Genomic DNA, 26,338 nt, shown 5'->3' with positions numbered 1-26,338 from the left:
GGCCAGAGTGTCCAGAATCATTTGACTTCTCACGGTAGCAACACACAATTTTCAAATTGCGCTGTTAATGTGGAACATCCATACATTAAGGAACTGCTTATATGAATAGCTTTCAGTGGACCGCACACTGTACTTTTTTTTTTATTTTACTGCGGATAAATCCTGGGGTGAAGTTGCCATCAACATACAGAATGCAGCCAGGAATGGTACAATTCATGGATTGAGAGCTAAAAGCCTTTATACAGCAAATTTCTGGCAAAGGCTCTTGACTCAAATATTAAGTCTTAAGAAAGATTGAATTGGGACAACTTTCAGACTAATACAATTATTAAACTATATTTTCTTGGACAATTTACTTAGGTTTGGATATATTTGTGTGTGGAAGGGGGTGCTTAGTTTGACAATTTAATTTAACCAAATTTTTAAAATAACAACCTTTTGTCCAAATTTTTCAGTTGCGATCTTACAGCTTTGAGACAACATATTCTACATTCATATCATGTGGTGACAGAACTGACAATCGTGCTGAAAAGAAAAAATCAATCATTCAATTATCCGAGAGTATCCCAACACAAACCCTACTCACGAACTGGCCTTCCAAACTTGGGCGTCTTCTCATTAGGGTAGAATGCAAACTTAAACAGGCAGTAACTCGAGGTTTACCTCGAGGTTTTACTCGAGGTTTAAGAGGGTATTGTGGGTTACCTCGGGGTAAAACCTCTAGGTTTACCTCGAGGCTTTCCTCAAAGTTTTACCAGGCTTAACCCTAACAGAACTCAACCCATCAAACCCAAACGGCATGTTTTGTTGGAATCTGTCAGGATGGGTACAGTACCCCTTTTACACTGGGTTGGCACACCTCCAGAATCAAAGTCAGAAATATGTGTGTGCAGTTTCCCATATGGTGTTGGAATTTACCAGGATGGATATGGTTCCTAGTAAATCATGCTAGGGAGTTAGGAAATTAGGGTTAAAAGGGTTTTGTGGGGTACCTCAGGGTAAAACCTTGATGTTTTCCTTGAGGTTTTACCAGGCTGAACAGGGTTCTGTGGGTTACCTCAGGGTAACACCTCAAGGTTTTATGAGGTTTAACAGGGTTTTATGAGGTTTAACAGGGTTTTGTGGGTTACGTCAGGGTTAAACCTTGAGGTTTACCTCAATGTTTTACCACGTTCAACAGGGTTTTGTGGGGTACCTCAGGGTAAAACCTGGAGTTACCCCTTGCTTAATTTTGCATTCTTCCCTTAAACATCTGGGATAACTTTTGAACAATTTATCCGCAATGGTAGAATTTTTACCGAAATGAAGTTATCGGCATCCAAATAATGCCAATAACTTCATTGCAAGGAGAATTTTGCAATTCATACCCGAAACAGTTGGCCTGTTGCGGTTAAACCTGTCGGCAAATCATCCAGGATATTTTAATGACTCTGTTACTGTTTGCATATCTATCTGATGGTGGTTTTTGTTGCCTGCTGAATTTCCTCTCACGTCCTGAAGTTTTGTTGTCTCATGGGTCATCCGTCTGTCTACCAGGCTTCAGTGCCTGGTTCTTCCTCCCTTGATGCTTTGTCGACAAAACTGTCTCTGTATTAAACTTGAAGTACCTACATGTGTGTCTAGCTGCTTCATACAACCGTCCCGCCCGTCGCTGAATGTACAACTCCCTGAGAGTTGAAACAAAAAAAATCAACAGAGTGTTTCATAACATATAAATCACTAAATGTAGATGGCCGTATGTTTCAATCCTTTGTAGGATGTTTCTCAGAGGCAAAATGATAGTGGTACAGAAACAACCAAGTAGGGGTTCCCTACTTGTTCGTTTCTGTCCCCTACTTGTTCATTTCTGTACCACTGTCATTGAAACGTTAGGCCATCTAATTTTGTTGGTTTACACATTTCAGGTGAATTAGGTCAGTATTAAACAGTTTGCAGTAGTTTTATTCATTTTCATGTTTCATAACATATTAGAATCTACAGAATCCTGGAGGTTAAGGGTTCAAGGATCTTGGAGGGTAATGGTTCAAGGATCTGGCAGGGTCATGTACAGTTACTGATACTCACCACTTTCCCCGGCCGTGCCCACGTACTAACAAAGCCCTCTTGGCAGGCTGTGACTATACAGTCCTCCCTGAAGACCAAGGCAGTCAGTCGCTCCTGGGCAATCTTCTTGGCCACTAGGGGCTCCAGCATCAAGACCTCGTCCAGCCGTGGGCAGGCCTGGCTGCCCACGCGGTAGCTCTCCTCCGCTAGTAATCGCAGGTGCATCTTGCTGCCGTGGGAGTGGACGCTGCTCTTGCTGCTCACACTGTCCTTCTTGTGTTTGTCCTTGTGTTTGTCCGACAGCGACAGGTTGGAGAACTTGCTGCTGATGCTGCCGGTCTCTGTATGGTGCCCTGTGGCATTTCCGATGGATTTATGAGAGGCGATGTTGTTAGACTGTGACATGGACGTCTGTCCCACCGACAGCGCGGTGTTGGTCCGTACCCGTATCGGAGGCTGGAACATGCGTAGGGTGTCCTCCGTAAACTCCCATAGACAGAGGTGGGTGTCCTGCCCAACGGATCCGAAGCGGTACGACACCTGCGGGACACTGTTCTCCCCGCTGATGATAGAAGTTCTTGAGTGGGTGCTGTATGTCCGCTCCCGGCTGTTCATCCCACTGAAGTCATCGTCGCTGCCGTACAACGCTGCTTCGTTTTGCAGCACGGCGGTGGTGAAGGGGTCAAAGTTTACCACACTGATCCACGAGCCGTGGCCATGACCGCGGGCCACCACTTTCTTTTCATGAAACGACCACACTGTCACTAGATCATCCTCACCGCCAACCACGATATACTTATCATCGGGGCTCCAACACACACACGATAGTCCCCCGAAGTAGCTCTTCATACTGCCATGCAGGTCCATGGTGTCATAATCAAAGACTCTTAGGAATCCGTCCTGCGACACGCAAGCAATGTACCTGGCATCTGACGAGAAGGCAAACTCGTTGAGGGCGCCCTCCCCCAGAACCCACCTAAAGACGGGGTTGCGCGTGGACTTGCTCTTGCAGGTGTGGACTTGGTAGCCGTCTCCTTGCTTGAGGAGCTGGTAATGGGGTGGTGTGTTCACAGGGGGAAGCCCTTCGTTGTACAGGTACATCTGGCCACTGGAGTGGGCCGCTAGGAACATGTGCTCCGTTCCTGGTACCCAGGACAAGCAGGTAACCTTTGTCTTGTCGATAAGCCTCTGCATTGCCAATTACAAATAGACAGAAATTCGAAATTATTGTTTGCCTTTAGTAAGGCCAAAAAAAAAAATATTCGGTCTCTGGTCAGACCAAAGTTCCGGAATTGACGCGGCCACGCGGCTTTTTTGTTTTTGTTTTGCTTTTTTTTTTTTTCTCCAAGCTTGGATTGTACAGACAAGGTGGGTACTATTTTGTATTTTTGGTGTCCTCATGTACATTGGTGTCCTCCATAATTTGCCTTGGTGCTTTCAATCATTTGCCTTGGTGCAATTTCCCATTCCTTGGTGCTCTTTGGTAAAAAAAATTTGAGGAGGTGCGGAAATAGGGGGCGCTGTTGGAGCTACCGCGGAACATTTTGGAAAAAAAAAAGATCGACGCGCATGATTTAAATCGACGCGCGCGCTGACCAGAGACCGACATATTTTTTTTTTTGGCCTAAATCTCATGACTATATGCCCAGTCGCCAATAGACCTGAGACATAAAACCGTCACACTCTTCAATGGGAGCTTAGTGGCTCTCATCCCCATGGCTCCCATGGGAAAGCACACATGTAAACAAACTGTGACGTCATAATGTCTCAAGTCTATACTAATCCAGACTGTAACCCTTTCAGTACATCTCCAGATCTCACAGTCAATACATTGAGAGTTGTATCAAAATTAACTACGATATCCAGCTGAGGGACCTGAAGATGCACTAGGAAATCCCAGACAGGGGATTGAAGGGTAAGGAGATGGGCAATCTTACATACACAGGCACACACATAGTCATGTTTTACTATACTCTCGAGGACAATGCTTTGTGTTTCCCTTTGTCCCTGTAAAATAACACTCTCCCACAGACTATGCACACAGACTTACTACAGAGGACCGTTTCCAACAAAAGACCCGACTCCCGAGGACTGAAAGGATCTGTTGTTCTCCCTTTGTGTGTCGGTCCTCGGGGGTTATGTAGAACATGTACACCAGAACATGTGCATGAACTACTGTGTGCACAATAGACCGATCCGTTAAGCCCCGCCCACTGCGCACATGAGGCAACAACATGTGCGCCTCTTCAATGCCACACTGCATGTCATGCGCGTATGCACACGTTGGGCGGAGCTTGATGGATCTGTGTATTGTGTTCTTCAACAGTATTTCCCCCAGTGCCATCTACATCCACAGATGTCAATTGCAAAATATTGTCACTGGTGAAGTGACTTTATTAACCTTTTGCAACTCTCAGAAACATGAAGCTTTCACCACCAGGGCACCTTCAAATCCCCCAAACACTCTTACCCCCGCCCCGACCAACCTACCTCCTCATTGTAAATCTTACTGATGTCCTTGCGTATAGGATCTATCAGCTGCACCTGGCCAGCCGAGAAGCCAACCAATAAGGAGATGCTCTGAGCGCTGGCTGTGAACTGATTGATTGCATGGCAGGTGGGCAAGGTGCCACCTTTGTAGGTCCTCTTATCCAGGGGTTTGGTCAAATCGGCAGCCTGTATGGAAAGGCAAGAAATAACAAGGATGATGGTTGATGGCATGGTACCAGTATTTGGGCAAGGTGCCACCTTTGTACAGGTATACATGTAGGTGGGCAAGGTGCCACCTTTGTGGGTCTTCTTATTCAAGGGTTTGGTCAAATCGGCAGCCTGTATGGAAAGTCAAGTAATGAAAAGGATGATTAATGGCATGGTACATGTACATATAGGTGGACAAGGTGCCTCCATGCTCACCTTGTCCTCCCCCCCCCCTCCCCACCCCCCTCCTCTCCCCTGAATTAAGCCCTCGGACAGCACTAACAGTGTTTATTAAAAACTTGGACTGAAGAGCAAAGTCCACTATTAAAATACATGATGATGGTTTCACAAAGGACTTGATGTGCATTTTTACAGTGGAGAATCCAGGATTTTCAGAAGGGGGTAGATTTGTAATCAAGTCGGTAATTGATCGGGTGTAGTTCGCCGCACCTGCATGGACAGATACAGCATACCATCCAGGGTATACATGTAGCGTGCGGTATGGCACTTACATGCGGGGACGGTTCGTGCATCCTCGTCCCCAATATGCGTGTACTATATAAATTACCAACTTGAATAATCTGCTCTCGGCTACACATGTACACCATGTATGGCAATCGCTACCAGATGTAGATGAAGCGGTCTGATTGATTAATAATCAGGAGAATATGAATATTCATATTACACCATACAGTTTATGCCTATTTGCACATGCACGCTACATGTTATGTGTGTGATTAATAAAATACAACGTGGAGCAAATCCCATTCCTCAAGACAATAATTTGGCATATTATATGGTCTTATACATTATAATTCCACTGAGTTTTATAATATTCTAATGAAAATCTAACAAAAAAGGGAGAATGTACACTGATCAAGAGAAAGATATCCCCACTCAAATAATGGATGCTTCCTCAGTGGCACATGCGAGCTAGCATTGGCCCTCTATGGAAACGAACTGCATGCTTTTAGGGCGCATAAATGAATATCAGTCCGAAATCATATTAGTCAAGTCATTAGACATGTTGAGGCCAGCCAATGATAATAAACGTGACACACAGCGCTGTGCTAGTAAACACTGGGGGTGCCGACAGACAAAACAAGACTGTGAAGGGACTTGTCCTCAAGTCTACCGAGAGGGTGGCTAGGGTGTTGAAGTCCAAGATTCTTGGAGTGGGGTGTTGAGGGAAGGGGATGAGCTGTTAACGTTGCAACGGCCTCAAGCAATGAATCATATGCAATATGGAGCAATGACAACATGAGGAGACTGAAGGAAATTAGGATTTTTTTTGCATTAATCAACATTGGTCATGGGAGGGGGGCTGAGCTAGGGATTTTAAGACAATTTCATTTACAAAAAAAAAAAACCTTTTTGGGCATGATCTATGTGTACATTACCTCTAAATACAATGTAATGCTAAAAGACCACAACAGGACACACCCCCCCCCAAAAAAAAAAGTCCACAGGCAGCACTGAAACTTGTACACATTTTTCTCTGTTTTCAACAGATGAAAGCTGTTACAAATTTACAGTTATCTCACATAATAGCTCATATCAAGGGAAGAAATTAAATTTTTTGCACACCGTTCCAAAAAATAATATTGCAGTTCACTCGTACGCTAGTCTGAGGATCAGACGTTCACGTGCGGAGAGCCACACTCTGAACATCTGATATCTGTGCATGTAAAATGTATACGACCCAGAGCGCCAACCAATCAGAGCCGCCTTTAGAAGTTGTGACGTATTTAGAGAAGAAAGTCGGCCAAAGCTGTTGATTGGTCAATAGCTGCCATGATTTGGGTCATAGGAAGACACGTGGCCAGAATCTGGAGGTCACGATGCAGTGTTGTTTTGCATGATCTGCATGCATACCATAGTCGCTTGCCATGCACATTACTATAAAACGTGAATTTACATAGAAGTATACAGACTAAGGCCGCCCTCAGGTCGACCTTTGGACGACACAGAACAGTCGGCAACTGACTTTTTAGGATCAAGCTGCGTCTGAGCCACAACCATTGGGAACATATCAGTCGCAGATTTTTTTTTTCGACCTGAGTGTAACTGCAACAATCTTAAGACGATCGGCACCAGTGGGCACTGGTTACAGTAAACACATGCAAATGCAATGGAATTTGTGTCTGTACATGTGCATACATACATGTATAAATCTTTTTTCTCTCTGTTTTTCTCTTTTTTTGGGGGGGGGGTTTATTGTTGTTGATGTTTGGGTTTTTTGCTTTGCTTGTAAAAATGTAGATTACCTAAAGTCTGACGTCAGCTGTCTTTGTTGTGGCTCACGCGCTGGTACACGTGCTGATGCCTTCACACACTTAAGCTACATGTTTACATGTGCGTGAACCAGAATACGCGGCACACTCTATACCGGTATATATTACAGGTGTATGTGTACATGTAGACAAGGCTTGAATTATCCACTGGACTGCTAGACCGAGTCGACTGGTTTAAGCGTCGGTCTAGTGCTTTCTATATGTCTTATCTACTGTACATCAATGGTTTAATGTTTTCCACTCTCCTAATACTGCATGCATGTGCATGTTGGATGAAATTTAACCATTTTCAATAAAAGAGAATGTTCTTGTACAGTACTTCAACCTTTCCAAACACACACCTTTCTCCATTTAAAACTTGTCGGGTGCCCGACAGAAGGGCATATGAGCATTCTGTGGTGACAAATCACTACAAGAAAATTGCATTGAAAGGCTCCAATATCCCCCCACGCGTATTATGAATCCAATGTTCACCCACGCTCGAAGTTTTAATTTGTCACACGTACATGTATGAATCATAATTTTGGAACAACTTGGAGTCAGGTTGGCGTAGCGGTACTTTCCTCGCCTTCCACCGCTGTGACCCGGGTTCGAATCCCGCCTGGGCCAATATGTGGATTGGGTTTTCAGTCCCTGCCTGATTCCGTGGGTTTTCCCCAGAATATTCTTCTGGCCTTTTCCTCCCACCTCTAAAACTGTAACTTCTTCTCATTGTCTTCTCTCCACAGGTTTCTTCAGGCTTGCGAGCTACAGTGCCTAGGGCGCTTTTGAGGAATCCTTGGTTTCATTACCAGAAATGATTAATAATAATAATAATAATAATAATATTCATTTCCAATGAAAATGTTTAAATTTCATTAAAATAGAGGCAGTATTCTTTGGCTGGAAAGATTTTGGTGATAACGCGTTTGCGCGTAGGGGCGTAAGCGCATACATCCTTCTGCCAGGCATACGACGAACTGTGAATGTGGCATGTGCCCTGGTAAAAATGCTTCTAGTCTGCTGTCATTTTTTTTTTCGTACCCTGTTAGATAAATTCATGAGCATCTGTGTATGTATGGACATGTTTGTGCATGGACATAACTGTAGAATTGCTCATGCATTGTTTAGAAAGTATAGTATGGATGAAGACCGCACAATAGATAACATGAAACAGAGACAAGATAGCCAACCACATCCCCCCCCCCCCCCCCAATATTACAGACATTAAGTGACTGAGAGCTGAGACAGATTATGTGATATCTTGGGTCCCATGGGGTCAGGTGACTGATAAGAAGGCTTATCGACCAGGGAATTACTTGGTTGATAGCACTAAGACATGAATATTAAAGATGTCTTGTCTGTGCTATTTTCACCTCAAAAACATATTTTTATTACTTGCTATTTTTAAAGCAATGCAAAAGTGTTCCACTTTTGACTGTATCGAGCAACACAAACAAAATCAGCCTGTGTTTGGTTATGGAAAAATAAAGTAAGAGCTTTTGAATTATTTGCAGTCTGGTTCCCAACCCCTAACTGAATGGATAATGCAATGACTGGGAACCAGTCAACTCCACAATAAAAAAAAGCCTGTTGGCAGGGGGTTGCAGGCACCCAAAATAGAAAACAAGTATTTTTTTTGTTAAAATAAAACATTCAGTTTGAAACCTCATCAGGTGAAGAAGCACAGATTGTACATCATCTCGTAATAAAGAGCTTCCATTATCAAGGAAAATCACTCAACTGTCAAAACTACATGTACATGTAACTGTCATTATTGATAAATGTGGGCTTATTTCTCTCGAATAGGGGTGTGCATCGGAACCGGGTACCCGAGTACCCGACTGCTGATGTCGGTAACCGGTTCCAGGTTATGGAATCGAGTACCCTCACCCAATTTTGCAAATTACTTAGCAACTTCTAAGACACTGTAAAAGGAATATTTTAAATGCCATTTGTTGGGAATTTTCAAAATGAAAACCAGGCTACATGTACATTGTACATGGAAAACCGAAAGCAATACAGATTTCACGTTTATGTGCATTTTAAGGCATGACAGATGACGCTCGTGAAAGTTGCAGTTTAACCCGCAAACCTGCCAGTATGAAGTCCTTGAACTTAGGGGTTGGCTTTCTTTTACAGGTACCCAGGTATCCGTGTTTCACTTCACACAACTACTCTCAAAAGTGCTCCTTTAACCATAGCATAGACCTGGAGATCACATTGCATGAGCAAGACGTTTTCATTTTAATGCAAAGTGTGTGGATTCCATAGAGCTATATTAAATTACCAGAGCGCTAACTCCTCATTCTTAAGTGCGGAGATAATTTGAAGCCGTCCTGGGCGCAGACATTTTGAATTCATGTGCATGCTTGTAGAACATAATGCAAGTAAATGGATAAGATTTGAGGATTTGCATGGTGGAGACACTAAATAATGAAAGGTTTGCGGAAACACCATGTGCGAATAATTTCTCAACTAAGAGAATGGTTCTGAAAAGAACCAGAGGCATAAACTCGACGTTCCGGTCAGTATGCTCTGACCGTCTGACCGCTCTGACTCTCCTGAAGACGGTCAGAGCATACTGACCAGAACGTCGAGTTTATACCTCTGGTTCTTTTCAGCACCATTCTCTTAAATGAGAAATTATTTGCACATGGTGTTTCCGCAAACCTTTCATTATCAAGTAGATGGAGTGAATTTTGAAAGTGTACTCTAAATGCAACGTGCATACAATGTACGCAAACAACTTAAGCGTGTCATGACGGTTAAAAAATGTCACGGCAAAATCATCTGCACACATTTGCGTTGTTTGCGCAGAGCAAAACGAAACGCTCATTTACTGATTGTGCATTTCAGGTTTTGGGTTTATCAGCTTCGATGACGCACCTGTATAGAATACAAACCCAGATGCAAATAGCCATACAGAAGCTGTACAAAATATTGAGTTTTCCATAGGGTTTCTGCAACATAGATGCGCCCAGCAGGCATCACTTTGTACATAGAGTCAGCGTTCTCGTATAATTTAATATCTGCTCTATGGTGGATTCGCATCAAAGAGCACACGAAATATACATCATTGACACTGAATGGAAACTCCATCCTCACATTCATGTCATCAAATGCAATGCCACACTTCAATTGAATCAGCTAGCAAAAAAAATGGCTCTCGGAAGTCAATTTGGCAAGCTAGACTGAAGGAAAAACCTTAAACCCCAACTTCTTTGGTAATTTTGCTTGAAACCTGTTCTGAATTATTTAATAAAAACAAAACAACCACTTAACCATATCCCATCTCACTGGTACCCCACTCAAATGAACATTGAGGTTGTGATGATTTCATTACATTTTCCACTTTTCAAGCATGTCCACTTTCTCACGGAATTGCCCTAAAGGTTATTTATTATTATTAGAATGTTTATTTTATATGCACATGAACTCTGTATTACCCTATCTTCGGGTTATCGCCAGTACCTGCACGTGTTAATATACTGGCACATTGTACGCACATGAATACTCAAGTTTGAGTGACCCATCATAGTACATGTGCACACATGCGTGAGATGAAAGCAAATATATACGGTAGTATGTAAATGAAACTTTTTTCGATGTAAAAGTCTGTAATTGTTATGTTACATGCACACACATGTACCATTAATTAATAAACATACTCTTTAGATGCCGGGTGTCATTCAGCATGCTGCATTTTTGTTCAGACATGTACAAATGTGGTTTGAACCTCAAATATTAAATTTAATGTGAAACCTGAGAATCCAAGAAACAATGTAAGCTTCAAGAACAACCCCCCCCCACCCCAACCCCCCCCCCCCCCATTATTTAGATTCTTTCAAAATTCAACGACTGCTTTTGCATGAACTTGATGAGTAAGATTTAAGGCTTTGCATGGTGGAGATACTAAATAATGAAAGGTTTGCGGAAACACCATGTGCGAACAGTTTCTCAACTAAGAGAATGGTTCTGAAAAGAACCAGAGGTATAAACTCGACGTTCCGGTCAGTATGCTCTGACCGTCTTCAGTATGCTCTGACCGTCTTCAGGAAGAATTCTCCTGAAGACGGTCAGAGCATACTGACCGGAACGTCTGTATACCTCTGGTTCTTTTCAGAACCATTCTCTTAGTTGAGAAACTATTCGCACATGGTGTTTCCGCAAACCTTTCATTACTTATGAACTTGATGGATTAGTTGTAAAACCCAAACACCGTGACCATTTTGGCCACATCAGTAGGTAAACATTTCACATCTATGGGCTTGGTACTCTGATATACGACTGGGTCACTGCACAATGAGGATTTTGATAAAGAGTTACCCTAACCGCTGTGTGTTTCCTCCTCCCTGACCTTACAGGCTTACCCTCCTGCATGCAAACCCATTTTCCCCCCAGTTGCACAAGTGAAAATTCCCTCCTTCAAGACAGCTCTTTCTAATAATAAAGCCTTAAAAAAAAAAAATTAACCCTAAAAATTAGTCGACCACTCCAACTGCACCTCCAGTTAAAACTTCTTCACGGAGTAATAAATCCAATAGCCAAGATCCAAGAATGATCATCAAAACGCTGACCAAAGTAAAACCCTGAATCTGACATGAAGGCATTGGAGGTGGGAGATTCACCATTCATGTTCAATGTCAATTGTCTGCTTGGAAACTATGTAGTGTCCCGCACAACATTAGTGGTTGATTGTGAACAAAGTCCCAAAAAAAAAAATCTTAGTATTTTTAAAACAAAATTGGTTTTTGTTACGGCAGCTGTAACGCAATGTTCAACCGCTATCGTTATGGCATTGCAAAAACATCATTGCAAATCTGTATAAACCGTCTGGTTCCCTGACCTAATAGTATTCAAGGTCAAAATCTTTGGCTGTTGGAACCAGACTATCAACTGAATGGTTCTCGGACTCAGATAAATGCACACCAGACTATGGGGACGTGGTAACCAAATCTGCATTCAGGGTAATTTTTCGTGCAATTGAAAAGAGATGGAAACTTTTGTTTGCACAAAAGTTTGCACAAAAGTTTGGACAGACAAGACACCTAAAAACACTTCGCTGTCCAAATGTTTTTTGCAAAATGTTACTTCAGAACATGACCATCTGTTCAATTTCGCTGGGACCCTGCTAATGCTATGCCTTTGCATGCATACCATGAGATGCTTTTATCCTGAAAGAAAAGGCCATCAGGTAGTTACGGGCCCGGTTCCCTACAAGAGAACAAACTCCACTTTTAATCTAGATAGTGGATATTTTGCCGGCGGTAATCCCGGCAAGCCAACGTTTACTAAAGGTTTGCTGGCGGCAATCCGTATCAACAGAGGGCACTGTACTCTCTAAGATAGGGCTGAATTATAAGATATATTAAATTACCACCAACGATTGTGTAGCAACTGTGGCCTACATGTAGTGGATAAGCAACGGATCTCATGAGCGGGAAGACCCGGCTTCGATCCCAATCCCCGCTGGCGACATTTCTCAGGTTTTCTTTCTTCATCCCCCAAAAATAAGAATATTATTCTTTTATTATTTTAACATGTCTCAAACATTTTATTGCAGAGTATTACATTTTCTTTTTCAGATTTGTGGCTCTGGAGAAAAAAAGTCTGAAATTGTAAAATGGTCGTTTCCCATCTTGTGAATACGAAGTTACAACGATAATGTTGGCATGGAGCCAGACTAAAATTTGTCACCTGAAAATGTCTAAGTACAAAAAAAACCAGTAACTGCGCATGTTCAGTGCATATCTGGCAAGCTAACGTTTACTAAAGGTTTGCCGTTTCCGGCTAAATATCCATTGCCTTTAATCTATTTGACTTACCAAACTAGTTGGTGACATTAAGAACATGCATAGATAGAGGGCAGGGTTTTGAATTTGAGGGAAATTTGGGGGTTAAAGTGATGATGGCGACAAACATGACAAAAAGTAACATGAAAATAGAGATGGCATCACCGCGATGTACCGTGAACGCGCAAGGTGCACTGAATACCATAACACCAACCATAAACCGTGTACGATAATTGTAATTTCTACCCCAATTTGATAAGCGCATAATTTGATCGAAACTAAAGAGGGGCCTGTAAAAACAGGATCACTGAAAAATTGTCAAATCTTGATCATTTGATGTGCACATTCGCAGTTGGAATAGGCCCTACCGAATTGGCTTTTGGTCCCCTCTTTTTTTCTAAGGAATAATGACACCCAAAATATTAATGGGCTAGAGCCAACGACCAAACAGCTCAGTTAAAAGCACACAGAAGCCGCAAGCAATGCAATGGGCATGACGGGGGTATTCGCAACTCACCTTCCGTACACCTTTGTACGGGTAAAAATAAAGTTCCCGGCCCACATTGAAACAGATTTTGTCATTGCACCCTGATCCATCCTCCACACTCGTGAATGACACTCGAACTGGGTGGCAGCACTGGACATTATATGGAGCTCTAGACGGCCAGGAATATTCAGACAAAGTCATCAATTTATACGTGCCCTCCCGAGTCCCAAACTGGGTCTTGACTTCGTCCCTTCCACCCCCTTCCGAAGCCGCCATTTTGGGAGAGTCACAAATTTCCCGGATGTGTGTCCAACGATCGGCGCAGCGGCGACCGAGATCTGCTCCATAAAATGCCGCTATTACACCGCCATCTGACGATCAGAATGCCAACTGAAGATGGCACGGCCAAGAACAATCATCCTAGACGTGGTAAACGTTCAAGTTTGAGCGTAAATGATCGACAATTAACACTTTTTGGTATGATGATTCTTGTTCGCTTGCCATATCCATCGAGAAAAGCTTGCTGGGCGGTGACCTCCGTACGATAGTGACCTTTGAACCACGTGCTAAAACCAGGAAGTGGATGCGTAATGCGGAATGGATCGCCAGCGAATAAATCGATTGCGCACTAAATGCCCGCCAACTTCAATACGTGCGTGCACGTCATAGAGCTATATTATACAGCTCTATGGTGCACGTACGTGACGTACGCGTGTACCCGGTACCCGCACCCGGCCGGAGCGATCCCCCCCACGTCTTTTGCCTCATACTCGACCCAGCGCAAATGTAAGTTTTTTTTTAAAGATGGATCATTGAAGAACAAGTCGTCGGTCGTGCGTGGGCCTCGCTCGTGGCATCTACATTTGTATATATATACATGATCTACATGCACAGTAGATCATGTAGATACTGGGTGCCTTTCTGCTGTTAGGCCTATGTTATAACTTAGTTTTGATGTTTGGTTTGAGCCCTTTTTTTTATCCAATGGCTGCCAATGAGTTGAATGACATCACTTTGCGAGGTTGGCATGGTTGGCCTATTTTTTTTTGGGGGGGGGGGGGGGGAGGGTAGGTCATGTAGGTAGGGTAACCGGAGCAAAACTATTATTTTTTTGGCCTTTAAATGCAGAGTAACCCTATCTTTTGGTACCATAGTTCTAGGTTATAGGGGGTAATCTTTTGGTAGAAAATGTGATTTTCTGACAAATTTGTAAGTTGATGCCATGCCGTGCGTTGCATATCCTCTTTGCCACGTTTGTTTTCTTATGTTTTGTCATCATCATCTTTTTACCAACGTTTTACTAAACTAACAGTTGGGTGAGACTACTAAAAAAAACATACGTCGGGCCAGCTCTATAGACTATAGCGTATGCCTCATCAGTGTGGGACACTCACACTAAAGACCTGGTGTTCAATCAGACTACCTACCATCCAAGACACAGCGTGACTAAGATGCTCACTGACCTCCTGGCAAACTCTGTGTGAACGTCATGCCCACAACAAGGTCATTATGCTTTAAATACAGAATCGTCCATGGACTTGTTGTAGCCATCCCATGCCTCCATCATATCTTTTCCTAGTCCGAAAATTTGGGACTCTCAATACTGTGTATGAGAGTCCCAAAACTTAAGGTATTAAAAACATGCAAAACAAGAAAATAGACTGGCACCTAAAACAACCAGTCCAACACAGCTTCAGCACTGCATCAATCAATCATACCAAAAGAATTGAAGAAACATGTGGCATGAAGCGGGAACTAGTCTCAATTTACTTCACACTTCTCCATAGTCAAGCCACCAGACTATTGACACTGAATGAAGAGTTTAGTCTAAAGTACAAATAGTTGGACCATGGTTGGACATGTACCAGTCTAGTATTTAGCCCCATTTTGAAATCACTTGACTTCCCTCTCATGTGCAAAATATTGAAGAAAAGTCTCCTTTAAAAATTGAATTGAGTCTGCAAACTTGGTGAAATACTGAGAACATTTTCTTTGCCCCAGGGGAATTTTTGGAGATATTTGCTGGCTAAACGGTGAGTAAAGTGGGCCTGATTTAGTTTTGCACGTTTCAGAGCACTCCAGAGCCCTGTCTGATCTTCTCCCAACTACCGGTTTCACCAGAGGTCACACTCAGCAGTTCAGACAACAACACTACAATCCAATCATAGCAAAACACCTTCTTCCCAAGCGTCATGCTCGTGAAATGTACTACCAGACTCAGTTGGTCTGCCCATCACTGGAGGTCTTCCGGAGTCCATTGTCTCTACGTAAATTCTGTAATCATCCCCTTTTTACTTGCCTTTCGTCATTACTTTTTTGGCACTCATCTTTTTGGGAATTTGTGTCCCCACATCGCACTCTTTGCACCGTATCCAGTATGATAATCCTCAGGAGCTATTTAATTCCTGAGAGGGATATACTTTATAGAAGAAGAACATGAAGAAGAAGAAGAACAAGAAGAAGAGCTATTGAAAATGGTTTTTCATTCTTTTACAGGAACAGAGCTCGTAACTACATTCTGTCCTGCTTGAGAAGAATTCCATTCATGGACATCACTATTTTTTTCCCTGCAGTGACCTATCAGTCATCAGAAAGCGATAACATGTCCTAAAAAGTCAAACTTAGCAGGGAAAATACTAGCATTTACTGAGAAAACCTTTTGAATTTTTTAGACCAGTCTCACAGGGTTTGTTTGAAGGGTGTCAATTAAGTGAAGTCCAGGTATGGAACTCTTTCCTCATGGTTTTGGGTGCATCCTGGGTGCAGACATTTGCATGAATGTGTTTGATTAAGGGAATAAATGTGTACTTGGCCAGTATTAAACACTCTGTTTAAGACCAGTTGGAGTCTGGATGCTGCGAGGGTAATTATCAGCATCCAGACTCCAACTTGTCTTAAACAAAGTGTTTGATACCGGCCAAGTATATATTTATACCCATTCATGAATACCTTTTCGGTCAAACTATAATCAAGACTTTTTGGTCCAAAAGTCAAAACAAGTAAAAAATTTAAATTTCCAACAATTTTGTTCCACAAGTCTTCGGGTCAGGGAACAAGAACAATGGTTTCTTTTTATATTTTTTGGCATCCATGAACACACGACTTTAAACAGAGCAGTGGAATGATACTCGTATTTGCTATAAAATACTAACCCCAACATACATCCGTTTCTGAAATTACAGCAAATGCATGTTGATAAAAGCTATAACTAATTGATTCTGATATAATTTTATTGATTCTAAGGCGCAAACTGGGACGTTGAATGCCAGAAAACAGGACACGTAGACACCACATCGTACATGTAGTAACAACCAAACAATGCCAGAGACTTCAGTGATCCAGAGAAGTTCCGAGTGGTTTGAGTTGAGGCAACACATGCAGCTGACTGCTTCCAAGTTTGGAGACGCAATCGGTGTGGGACAGGGACGACCCTATGATTTCTTCTTATCGCTGCTCTCAGACGATGCCTGCTCTCGGGTAAGTGGTAAAAAGAGTGGAAATGGCTGTATGAATGACAGATTAACTTCTTTTAACCCTAACTGCCCTGAATCCTTCAAAATCCTCTTTGCCAAAGTGGAGGAATTTGGAGGACTGAGGTCACATGGCAAAAGTACATTACTGATTTCGGAGGATGTACTTTGTCAAGGTCTTGGGCCAGATCTTGTGTTGTTTTTGCTCGGCCATGCATAAATATAGGCCTGAAATATAGGCCTGGATTATGCTTGAAATCCTCCGTACTGCTCCAGGATGTCACTGGCCAAGCCTCAACATATTGACAGTCACTGCTGCAGGATTCAGGCAATGATCCCCCTCCACAGACCACATTCAAGAAATAATAGAGGAATTTGCAGGATTGAGGCTATATACTATTTTTCCATGAGGCCAATTGGAGGATTTTGCATGATTGAGGCTACATCCTAGCAAAAAGGCCTGGAGTTAGGGTTAGCCCTAACCTTCCCAATCCTCTGAGATCCACTTTGCAAAATGGAGGATGTTGCAGGATTGAGATCTATCCCTAACAGTCCTGAATCCTCCAATTTCAATATGATTTTGCACACCCCCTAGGGAGTTAGGTTTTTATGGCAAAAATGTGTGGCTGATTTTGGAGGATGCGCTTTTTCAAGGTCTTAAACCGGACCTTGTGTTGTTTATGCTCAGCCGTGCATAAATTTAGGCCTAGATTATACTTGAAGCCTCATACTGACAGTGTTTGCTGAAAGATTTTGCAGGATTGAGGCAGTATGCAATTTTTACATGGAGACAGTTGGAGGATTTAGCAGGATTGAGGTTGCATGCTAGCAAAAATGCCTGGGGAGTTAGGGTTAATTGTTGATCAACTCCATTTTGAATAACTTAATAGTAAAACAAGGCACAGCTCAAGCAGCGGTGTAAGCCTGATGTCTTTTGTCCCAATCCTGCTACAGGAGAATGAAGAGAGCGAGCACACAAGGCACGGCACGCAAATGGAGCCCATCATAGACGAGGCCTATCAGCTCTTGACTGGAAACACGACACATGCGGCTGGCTTTTGGCAGCCACCAGAGGGCAGCATACTGCATGGCCTGTGCGGAGCAACACCTGATGGCAAAGTATGTGTAATTCATGGAAGGAACATGAAGACAAATCCCAGCATGTGATCTTTGTACACACACACGGCTCCTTCAGTTGTGAATGCATTGCAAATTATTGTGCAATTCGGGCGATTCACAATGCAGTGCGCCACCAAAAGTTTGCCATGGAGAGTCAACTTTTCAAGTTTACGGTCGACAAAATATGGCCCATTTGAATGAGTGTCAGTAGACACTTGAGCTAATTTGTTATAGATTGGGGCATAGCGTTCTGCGGCATTACCAAAAATCACCATATTGATACAAAGAAAAGAAAAGGGCAAACATATACTTGAATCATACGCTTACGAAACTACTGACCGGAAAAAACGAACAATTTCAAATGTCCCGCGCTGCGAATTTGTCGACCATCTCCCACAATGCACTGGGAAAAATGAACTCTCCGTGGCAAACTATTGGTGGCGGTCTGCATTGTGAATCGCCCGAATTGAAGCTACTGCCCCGTGACGGATTATCCGAAGAAACAAAAAGCTAGCACACTGATTTTGCTACTGAATGGAGCCTTCGTGATAGAAATGACAGCATGCCCAGATTGGTCTGTAGCAAAATTTTGTTCGTTAGAGGTGAGGGGGTGGGAGTGGAAAAATCATGAAAATCTCCTGGAAATGGTAGTGTCCATGGTAAAAATGTGTACATTTAAATTTTACGCAAAAAAACTCTAGCCACGTAGTATGGCCCCTCAGCCATGTGAGCTGATAAAACATATTTATTAAAGGTGATTGCTACCTAGTGCAGAAATGAACAGTGTCTTAAAATGGATGTTGGCATTTTTTTTATGCCATCCCATAAATCAGGATTGTTACTTCCAATGACTGTTATTATTTTGTAGTTAACAGCACAGAATATTCATACTTATTCGTAACTTATGAAAAACGCACAGATAGCGAACTTGCGCACTGCATACGCAACTCGTACGCATCTCATACGCAGTGGATGCGCTGAATTCGTTACTTGTTCGCTAGATGTGCGTCGCACACAAGTCAAAGTAATCAAAAAATTTCGACGTTTTTGATCGTACGGCTGCATATTGAACAATTTTGATAAGGAACTCATAAGGAATTGGGATACGCAAAAGTGTGACAGGGGCTTTAAATAGGGTACATAACAACTAACCTGTGAAAGTTTTAGCTCAGATGTGACTACAGTTTGAGAAAACAGACTTTTTGGTTTTTCAGATTTTGTCAACTGATGAGCCAGTGAAGCTCCTGGGACTAGTGGAATACAAAGCTCCTTTCTACCGGATGTATGATCCCTCCAAACATCCACACGGCATACCTAGACACTACATGGCGCAGGTTAGGGCTAATGAGTCATATTCTCCAGTGAACGAGGGGGCTGTTACCAGGGGCGTCAATCGCTTCTCAAAAGTGGGGGGGGGACATACCTTGATCAAAAATAATGCAAGCGCGAAGTGCAAAGCCCTTACACCGTGGGGTTTGGGGCCCGTTTAAGGGCCCGAAAAAATTTGGATTCTAGATGCTCATGTGGTGTGATCTGAGGCAATTTCTGACCACTTTAACCAATATTTTCTAAGCAAAAGATACATTGTAGTACATAATAGGGCCCTGTAAATGAGGCACGAGTTCAAAACTCCCCCCCCCCCAGGATTGACGCCCATGGCTGTTACAACTCCATGTTCTGGGTACATTACAAACAGTTGAAGCAGTTTAGTAACTTTATTTCATTCATAGAAATAAAGATTATAAAAAGGGTGTTTTTTTAATTATAAGCGCCCTCATTTGCTGAAAGATACATGTTGCCTGAAAACTTTTTGACATCTCCACAGCATACATGAATGACAATCAATCAGAGAGCTATATTAAAGATATAGTCCATCATTTGTAATTTGTGCATTTTGTTCGTTTGAAGCAACAAAAGTGTTCAAAATCTAATGAAGGATACTGAACAACTAACCTGATGAAGTTTCAGCTAAGCTTCAGCTGTATATTCCGAGAAAAACAGCATTCTAGGATCTCAATTTCAAATCAAAAGTTACTGAATCATGTTTTGAATTGCAGCTATACGCGACGTCGCGCACTGATCCGACGAATTATAGCAACCGCGCGCGCGTGTGCGTCGTGCCAATGCTTGCGCACGCTTCGCCGACTAACAAAACGAACTACTAATTTAAATGTTCCTACGGTGCGTCTTAAGACGCACTGTTGGAAAGGCCTTCTTTCGTTGATTACTTCAAAATGACAGCTTCCCAGAAAGAATAATTTCACAGGGAGTTTAGTTCCCTTACTATCTTTCAACCAAGTTTGTTTTTCAACAATAATTACGCTAGTTACTTTTCGGATGGCTTTAAATGATGGACTATAGCTTTAAATTACTAGAGCGTTTCATTTTGCTCTGCTCAAACAACGCAAACCCGGGCTGTGCGCGTGTCCGCTGCAGATGATTTTTGTCGTGACGTTTTTTTTACCGTCGTGACGTGCTTAAGTTGTTTGCGTATGTTGTACTTGCGCGTTGCATTTAGAGTACACTCCATCTTCATCCATTCACTCCATCTAATCTCATTATGTTCTGCAAACATGCACATGAATTCAACATGTCTGCGTCCAGGACAGTTTTAAAGTGTCTCCGTACATAAGAATGAGGAGTTAGCGCTCTAGTAATTTAATATAGCTGTATGTAAACAATACAACTTATGCACAAGCATATGGGACCTTGAACCAGTCAAAAGTGTCTATTTTTTTCCTCTTTTTTTTCTCACTATACATGTATTTCCATGTTAGTGCACAAACCTATGGAAAAGTATATGTCAGTCAGAATTTATGCTCATTTTGTGGTGATGGGACACAAACAAGTTGATCAAATTAGGTTTTGCCCTTCACCGACGTTTAAACACTGTATACTCAGTGTGTTACCTCCCGAGTGAAAGTTGGAAAAAATCACTCGGGTGGGACTCGAACCCACGACCTCCTGCTTTCTAGTGCAGATGTCTAACCACTCGACCACTGACCGCAAAATTCCATCTTATAATAGTTTATGCGGTACCCGCTGCTATGTACATCGGATTAAAACCAGCGAACTGATCCCTTTAGCTAGGTGGTCGAGTGGTAAGACATCTGCACTAGAAAGCAGGAGGTCGTGGGTTCGAGTCCTACCCGAGTGATTTTTTCCAACTTTCACTTGGGATGTAACACACTGAGTATACAGTGTTTAAACGTCGGTGAAGGGCAAAACCCAATTTGATTTATATCACCCCGACGCAAAATTCCATCTTATATTAACACAAACAAGTTGTCTCTTTTTCTGGATTCAGATCCAGGGCCAGATGGGTATCTGTGAGGCCCCTTGGTGTGACTTCATGGCAGTGTGTACCCAGACCAGGGCTATCAGTCTCCAAAGGGTCTACTTCAACAGGACCTACTGGCAGTGTGTAGCCAAGAAACTCCGGCAGTTCTGCTTGATACTCAAGGAGGCCAAGCAGAGGAGGGTCTTGAACCAACAGGCTCTCAATTTCCCAGGTTTGGATCCTTGTTCTTGAACCCTAATCCAGCCAGATGCACTACAGTGCTGCAGCGGGTGTAAAAGTCAGGCATGCGACTTTTCCTCGGATCGGCTGATTTTCTTGGTTTTTACTTCTCATGAATGCCATACTCACAAAGGAGATTTATTCACATGGTGCTACCGCAAACTTATCTTGTCTTAGTATCTTTCCACCATGCAAACCTTCAAATCTCATGAAGGCCTTTACAAATTGAAAAACATCGTACAACGTCTTGTGTGGTTTGGAATTTACTTGTTTTTCTAAATTCCCAGTTGCATGCCTTAAAAGTATGTGGGACCGTGCTGCATTGAGCCATTAACACCAGTGCTTGAACTGCCAATTCTGAGACACTGAGAGCTAGTCCCTTATTATTATTAATTGTTTCTGGTAATGAAACCAAGGACTCCTCAAAAGCGCCCTAGGTACTGTAGCTCGCAAGCTTGAAGAAACCTGAAGAGAGAAGACAATGAGAAGAAATAACAGTTTTAGAGGTGGGAGGAAAACCCCAGAAGAATATTCTTGGGAAAACCAGCAAATCAGGTAGGGACTGAAAACCCAATCCACATATTGACCCAGGTGAGGCTCAAACCCGGGTCACAACGGTGGAAGGCGAGGCAAGTACCACTGTGCCAACCTGACTCCCCTTGAACGATGCCACAGTTGTATCCTGCTACAGTTGGTGACCAAGACTCTGAGGCATTGTAGCCTTGTGATTTTTGACCTGATGGATCTTGCTACACTAAATAACCCTAACCCTGCTGAATCCAACAGGATCCAACTACAGTAAACTCCGGCTAAGACGGCACTCTCGGGACCAGAGAATTTGTGAGGACTTACGCGAATGTCGGCTTCTGCTGCAAGTCGTCATTTTGCCTACTTACACAAATACACAAATTGAATCACGGAGTGAAAAAAATAGATTGAATTAACCCTTACTCTCTGAGGGTAGTTTACTGCATGTCAGTTGGTTATGCCAATGCCCTCCAGCTGCAGTTTATTGGAGGATACTTTGATGTAGCAGTGAAGGCTCCAATTGGCAGGAGTTGGAGGCCCTGGAGGGTGCCTGATACTGACCAGCTGGGGGCACTCACTTTGTTATCAGAGGACTCTCATTGTTCTCTGTGGCATGTATTGGAGTGCCTGTCCAGTTACCCTTGAAATGACATGGCAGATATTGGAGGGCCATGCAAAAAACATAGCAGATTTTCTTGAGGCACATATTGGCATGCGTTGGAGGGTCTAGTAGGGTAAGGGTTAATGGCCTATGCGCATCTGTATCTGGATCATGCAAACAAGATTCCTGGCTGAAATTCAAAGGCTTTGATTTACCCTGGTTTATTTCTACATCCATGGTTGATTCCACCAAATATATCCTCAATGTTTATCATCACAAACAGGCTGTGGTATTGATCACAGAAAGTCATGCATGTACATGTACGTACGTACGAAGCAAGGTTAACAGTGGTACGATATACAGATCGCTTGCATACTGTACGTCCATGTACATGTAGTGTACATTGTGCACGTACGTACAGTCACAAATTAAATGTGTGCATGGTACTGGTACAATAAGGGGACCCCCAAAATGAACAGAGCGCATGCGTGCAGTCGAGAGGGGGTACTGGTATTGATCATGCTATCAGGAAACCCCTTTTTGATCGCGCACGTGTAAGCGAACGATGCACACAATGTACAGACTGTGCATGAAACAGTACGTGCGATTAGTGTACATACGTGCTGGCCAATGCATCAATCACGGGCCATGCCATTGATAAACAGATGCCAGTTAGCAGTGTGTGGGACTTTTCACTCGACACTTCTTGCAAACCGCAGAGCACGATGCCGACTTATACAGAGGAATTTTCGTGGTTTTGAGGAAATGGGACTGAAAGTAACACGCCGACATAGGCGAAATGGCGGCTTACAAAGGCCGACTTAGAAATGAAAATGTCAATGGAAATGCATTAGAGACAATCGGGACTTTCATCAGACGGCCTATTGGATTGAGCAGTTAACTAACGACTTGTGTACATTCCTCATGCAAAATGTTGGATTCAGCAGGCAACTGAACCGCATTATAACGCTATGTTGGACTCCGTTGGATTCAGCAGACAACTGAAAATGAGGCACAGTGAATTGAGCAGGAAAGTCCGGTTGGACTCTGTTGGATTTAGCAGGGTAGTCCTGAGGAAGTACTTGGGGGTTAGGGTTCTGAGTAGGCTTCTCATTTCAATATGTGTTGCATGCTGTTGCATGTTGTTGCGGTTTATTTTTTCAATTTGTATGCTTTATTTTAACAACCCTTTTTCTTTTATTTTGAGCATCTGAAAGCCTCTGTTAAAAATCTTTTATTTTTTGTTGCTTTGGTGTCTCTAATGCAAAAAAAAAGAAATCCACCTGAATTATTTTCTGGCCACATAATTTCTGTGCTCAATCAATTTACCAGGTATGCAACTTTTCCTAGGATCAGCTGATTTCCTCAATTTTTTACAGCACATTTTATCCTTGAAACTAAAAAGAAAAATACTGCAGAGAGACTTATAAGTCTTGGAATTTCCTCTGCCAATGAGACAGAAACCTGAAAGAAGACAAGGCAAGCCTAGTAAGCTGGTCCCAGAGTGCACTCAATTATATTCGACTGATTCAGAATGGGGCACTGCCCAGTTCACAAATGACAGCCAGTCAGTGACTAAGTCAGCGAGTCTGTCAGTCTACTAGTTGACGCTACTGGAGTCGTACTCGACTCGAGACGTTGTGACCAATGTTTTATCTACATGTAATGCTTGCGATTCATCTCAGCCATCCAGCCCGATCCTGTGCAGCACTAACAGCCTGATCGTGTAAGAGGCCGATGGCGTTAAGGTCGTCTATGATCTGTGAGAGGTAGGTACGACGCAGGCCTCCTCCCTGTCGGAAGGGCTCTGATGGTTGGTTTTTGGGGTTCAGGAAGACAGCAAGAGGCACCTCGGGTCTCCGCAGTGCGTGACCAATTAAGCAAAGGCGACTTCTCAGGAGGGTGGTTGTGGCAGGTGCTACGCATGTGGTTGTGGCAGGTGCTACGCATGTGGGAGCGTACAAGTCGACGTTGGATAGCCGTACTGGGAAGTGCACACCAAGGCAGTAATGTAGTAGAGCACGGTGGGTAGCGTCAAGATGCCTGGCCATGGTTTCGGTGATCGCTAGGGCATTACAACTGTACAGTAGCACTGTCTCATCTGTGGACTTGAACAGCTGCATTTTGGCACTATCGCTGGCTACTCCGTCCCACACAGGTGTGAGTTTTCATGCCGCGACCCACGCCAGCTGTCGCCGCCGCTGAATGGCACTTCTGCTATCTGCCACGTTGCATCCTAGGTGATCACATGCTGCAAGGGTGACGCCGGCTGTTGTACAAATGGCAGTATGTGGAATGTCTCCAATGTACATATCCTTCGTCTTGTTGGCATTTAGGCATAGCTCTGTCAGTCAGATAGGTACAAAGAGGACACTAGGCTGGTACTAGCTTAAAAATGATATATATGCGTGATTTGTTACAATCCTGTGGACTTTGCTTGTTGTTGTAGGTATCCAGAGACTGAAGGCTGAACCCATTGCAAGAACATTGCTTCCTGGAGAGAACAGCATCAGAGTAGAGAACCTATTGGAGGTATTTAGCTGGCCATGTTGATATAAGCCTGATGGACATTCTTCCGACAATAATCTTTAGACATTCCACATCATTGTAGCGTAGTATTCCTCAGGTCCCCCCCCCCCCAAAGTTTTCTTCTGTTTCTGGTTACCCGACTGACCCTATTTTTACGGCCTAAACCTACACTTTTATCCGCAAGTTAAACAAAAAGTACAGAAAATTACATCGATTCTGTTTTACCCAATATGTTTTACATCAAACTTTTTTACATCAAAAACGTAATTTTTAGCATCTATACAAGATTTTTATTTTTTTGCCGACTGACCGACCCTACTTCAGAGGCAAAAAATAGGAGAACCATAGAAATGAAAAGGGACGTCCTTGTATGATGGTAACAATGGTCAATATGGTGGGGGGGGGGGGTTAGCCACCCTAACCGTCCCCCTTGGATTCACCCTTGAAGGCCTTTATGGAGCAAAGATAAAAGAGAATACCACCATATAAAATATACTTAATAATTAATTGGAAATAACAAATTGAAAGATTTTACTTTGGAAATCAGATGCTTTTGAAATATTCCACTTATGCCACTTTGTTGTTTTTGCTCCAGGTCGACAGCAAGGGCCAGTTCAGATCATTGTCGGGCACATGGATGGCATTTGATTTTTTGATGGGTAACCCGGTAGCGGGTACCAGCAGTCTACAGGGCTACCAGTACGAGTGGATCCTTCGGGAAATAGACAGTAAGATTAGGAATCGTAACGCTCCAGCTGCGGCAGGGATTACATAGCAATGGATTGCCTCAGTCATTAACTGTACATTTCATCATGTACTAATGGATCTCATACAACAGAACTCATGGTCTGAACACAGCCTCAACGTCATGGTGGATGGTGGATTTGGAGTCTGACAAGAACTGTGTTTCGGCACATTAGGCCCCCCAAAAAGTTTCTGGTATGCGCGCGCGTCGCCGTAGCCATGCGAGTCGGCAAAATGAAAAAAGGTTTTTTTTTCAATGAAAGATGATGTCTCAAAACCGCCAAACTCACTGGTTTGACTGGAATCCTGCTGCTGCACAATTTTAACGTGTTTTTAGATTGGGTTATGGTCGAGAATAAGCTTTATGTGGCCTCTCTGGACTCCCATATATTTGCAATAAGTTTAGTCGGGCACCATTTGCAGTCATCAGCCGACATTTGAAGCAAAAAAATCAGGTAAAAAAAAAAAAAAACATTCCGCGTCGCCGCACCACTTTTGGGCAAGCTCCATACCAGAAACCGGAGACTTTTTT

At 43.0% G+C, this 26,338-nt stretch overlaps 2 protein-coding genes across 9 annotated transcripts; one reads left to right on the top strand and one right to left on the bottom strand.

Annotated features, from left to right (window-relative positions):
• Positions 1-1,101: 1,101 nt before the first annotated feature.
• LOC119743002 (WD repeat-containing protein 20-like) lies at positions 1,102-13,603 on the bottom strand. The gene is made up of 4 exons (XM_038219302.1): positions 13,326-13,603; positions 4,534-4,719; positions 2,065-3,231; positions 1,102-1,667 (listed from the first exon to the last, which is right to left on the bottom strand). Exons 1-4 carry the CDS (start codon positions 13,569-13,571, stop codon positions 1,629-1,631), a joined length of 1,638 nt encoding a protein of 545 aa, XP_038075230.1. The 5' UTR covers positions 13,572-13,603; the 3' UTR covers positions 1,102-1,628.
• On the top strand, positions 13,598-25,975 carry LOC119743003. Of its 8 annotated transcripts, none has more exons than XM_038219306.1 (7): positions 13,598-13,724; positions 16,539-16,772; positions 17,720-17,884; positions 19,099-19,218; positions 21,192-21,396; positions 24,983-25,065; positions 25,658-25,975. In XM_038219306.1, the coding sequence occupies exons 2-7, from the start codon at positions 16,614-16,616 to the stop codon at positions 25,835-25,837; spliced, it is 912 nt and encodes a 303-aa protein (XP_038075234.1). In that variant the 5' UTR covers positions 13,598-13,724; positions 16,539-16,613; the 3' UTR covers positions 25,838-25,975. The 8 variants fall into 8 exon arrangements, with proteins under 8 accessions (XP_038075234.1, XP_038075232.1, XP_038075231.1 ...); XM_038219304.1 differs by having other exon boundaries at positions 13,676-13,772; XM_038219303.1 differs by lacking the exon at positions 13,598-13,724 and adding an exon at positions 13,950-14,081.
• The last annotated feature ends 363 nt before the right edge of the window (positions 25,976-26,338 follow it).

Source organism: Patiria miniata, unplaced genomic scaffold, assembly GCF_015706575.1.
Source record: "Patiria miniata isolate m_02_andy unplaced genomic scaffold, ASM1570657v1 HiC_scaffold_6, whole genome shotgun sequence".
Taxonomy (NCBI): Eukaryota; Metazoa; Echinodermata; class Asteroidea; order Valvatida; family Asterinidae; genus Patiria; species Patiria miniata.
Note: the sequence above shows the minus strand (reverse complement) of the source record. Positions and strands in the feature narration are given on the sequence as shown.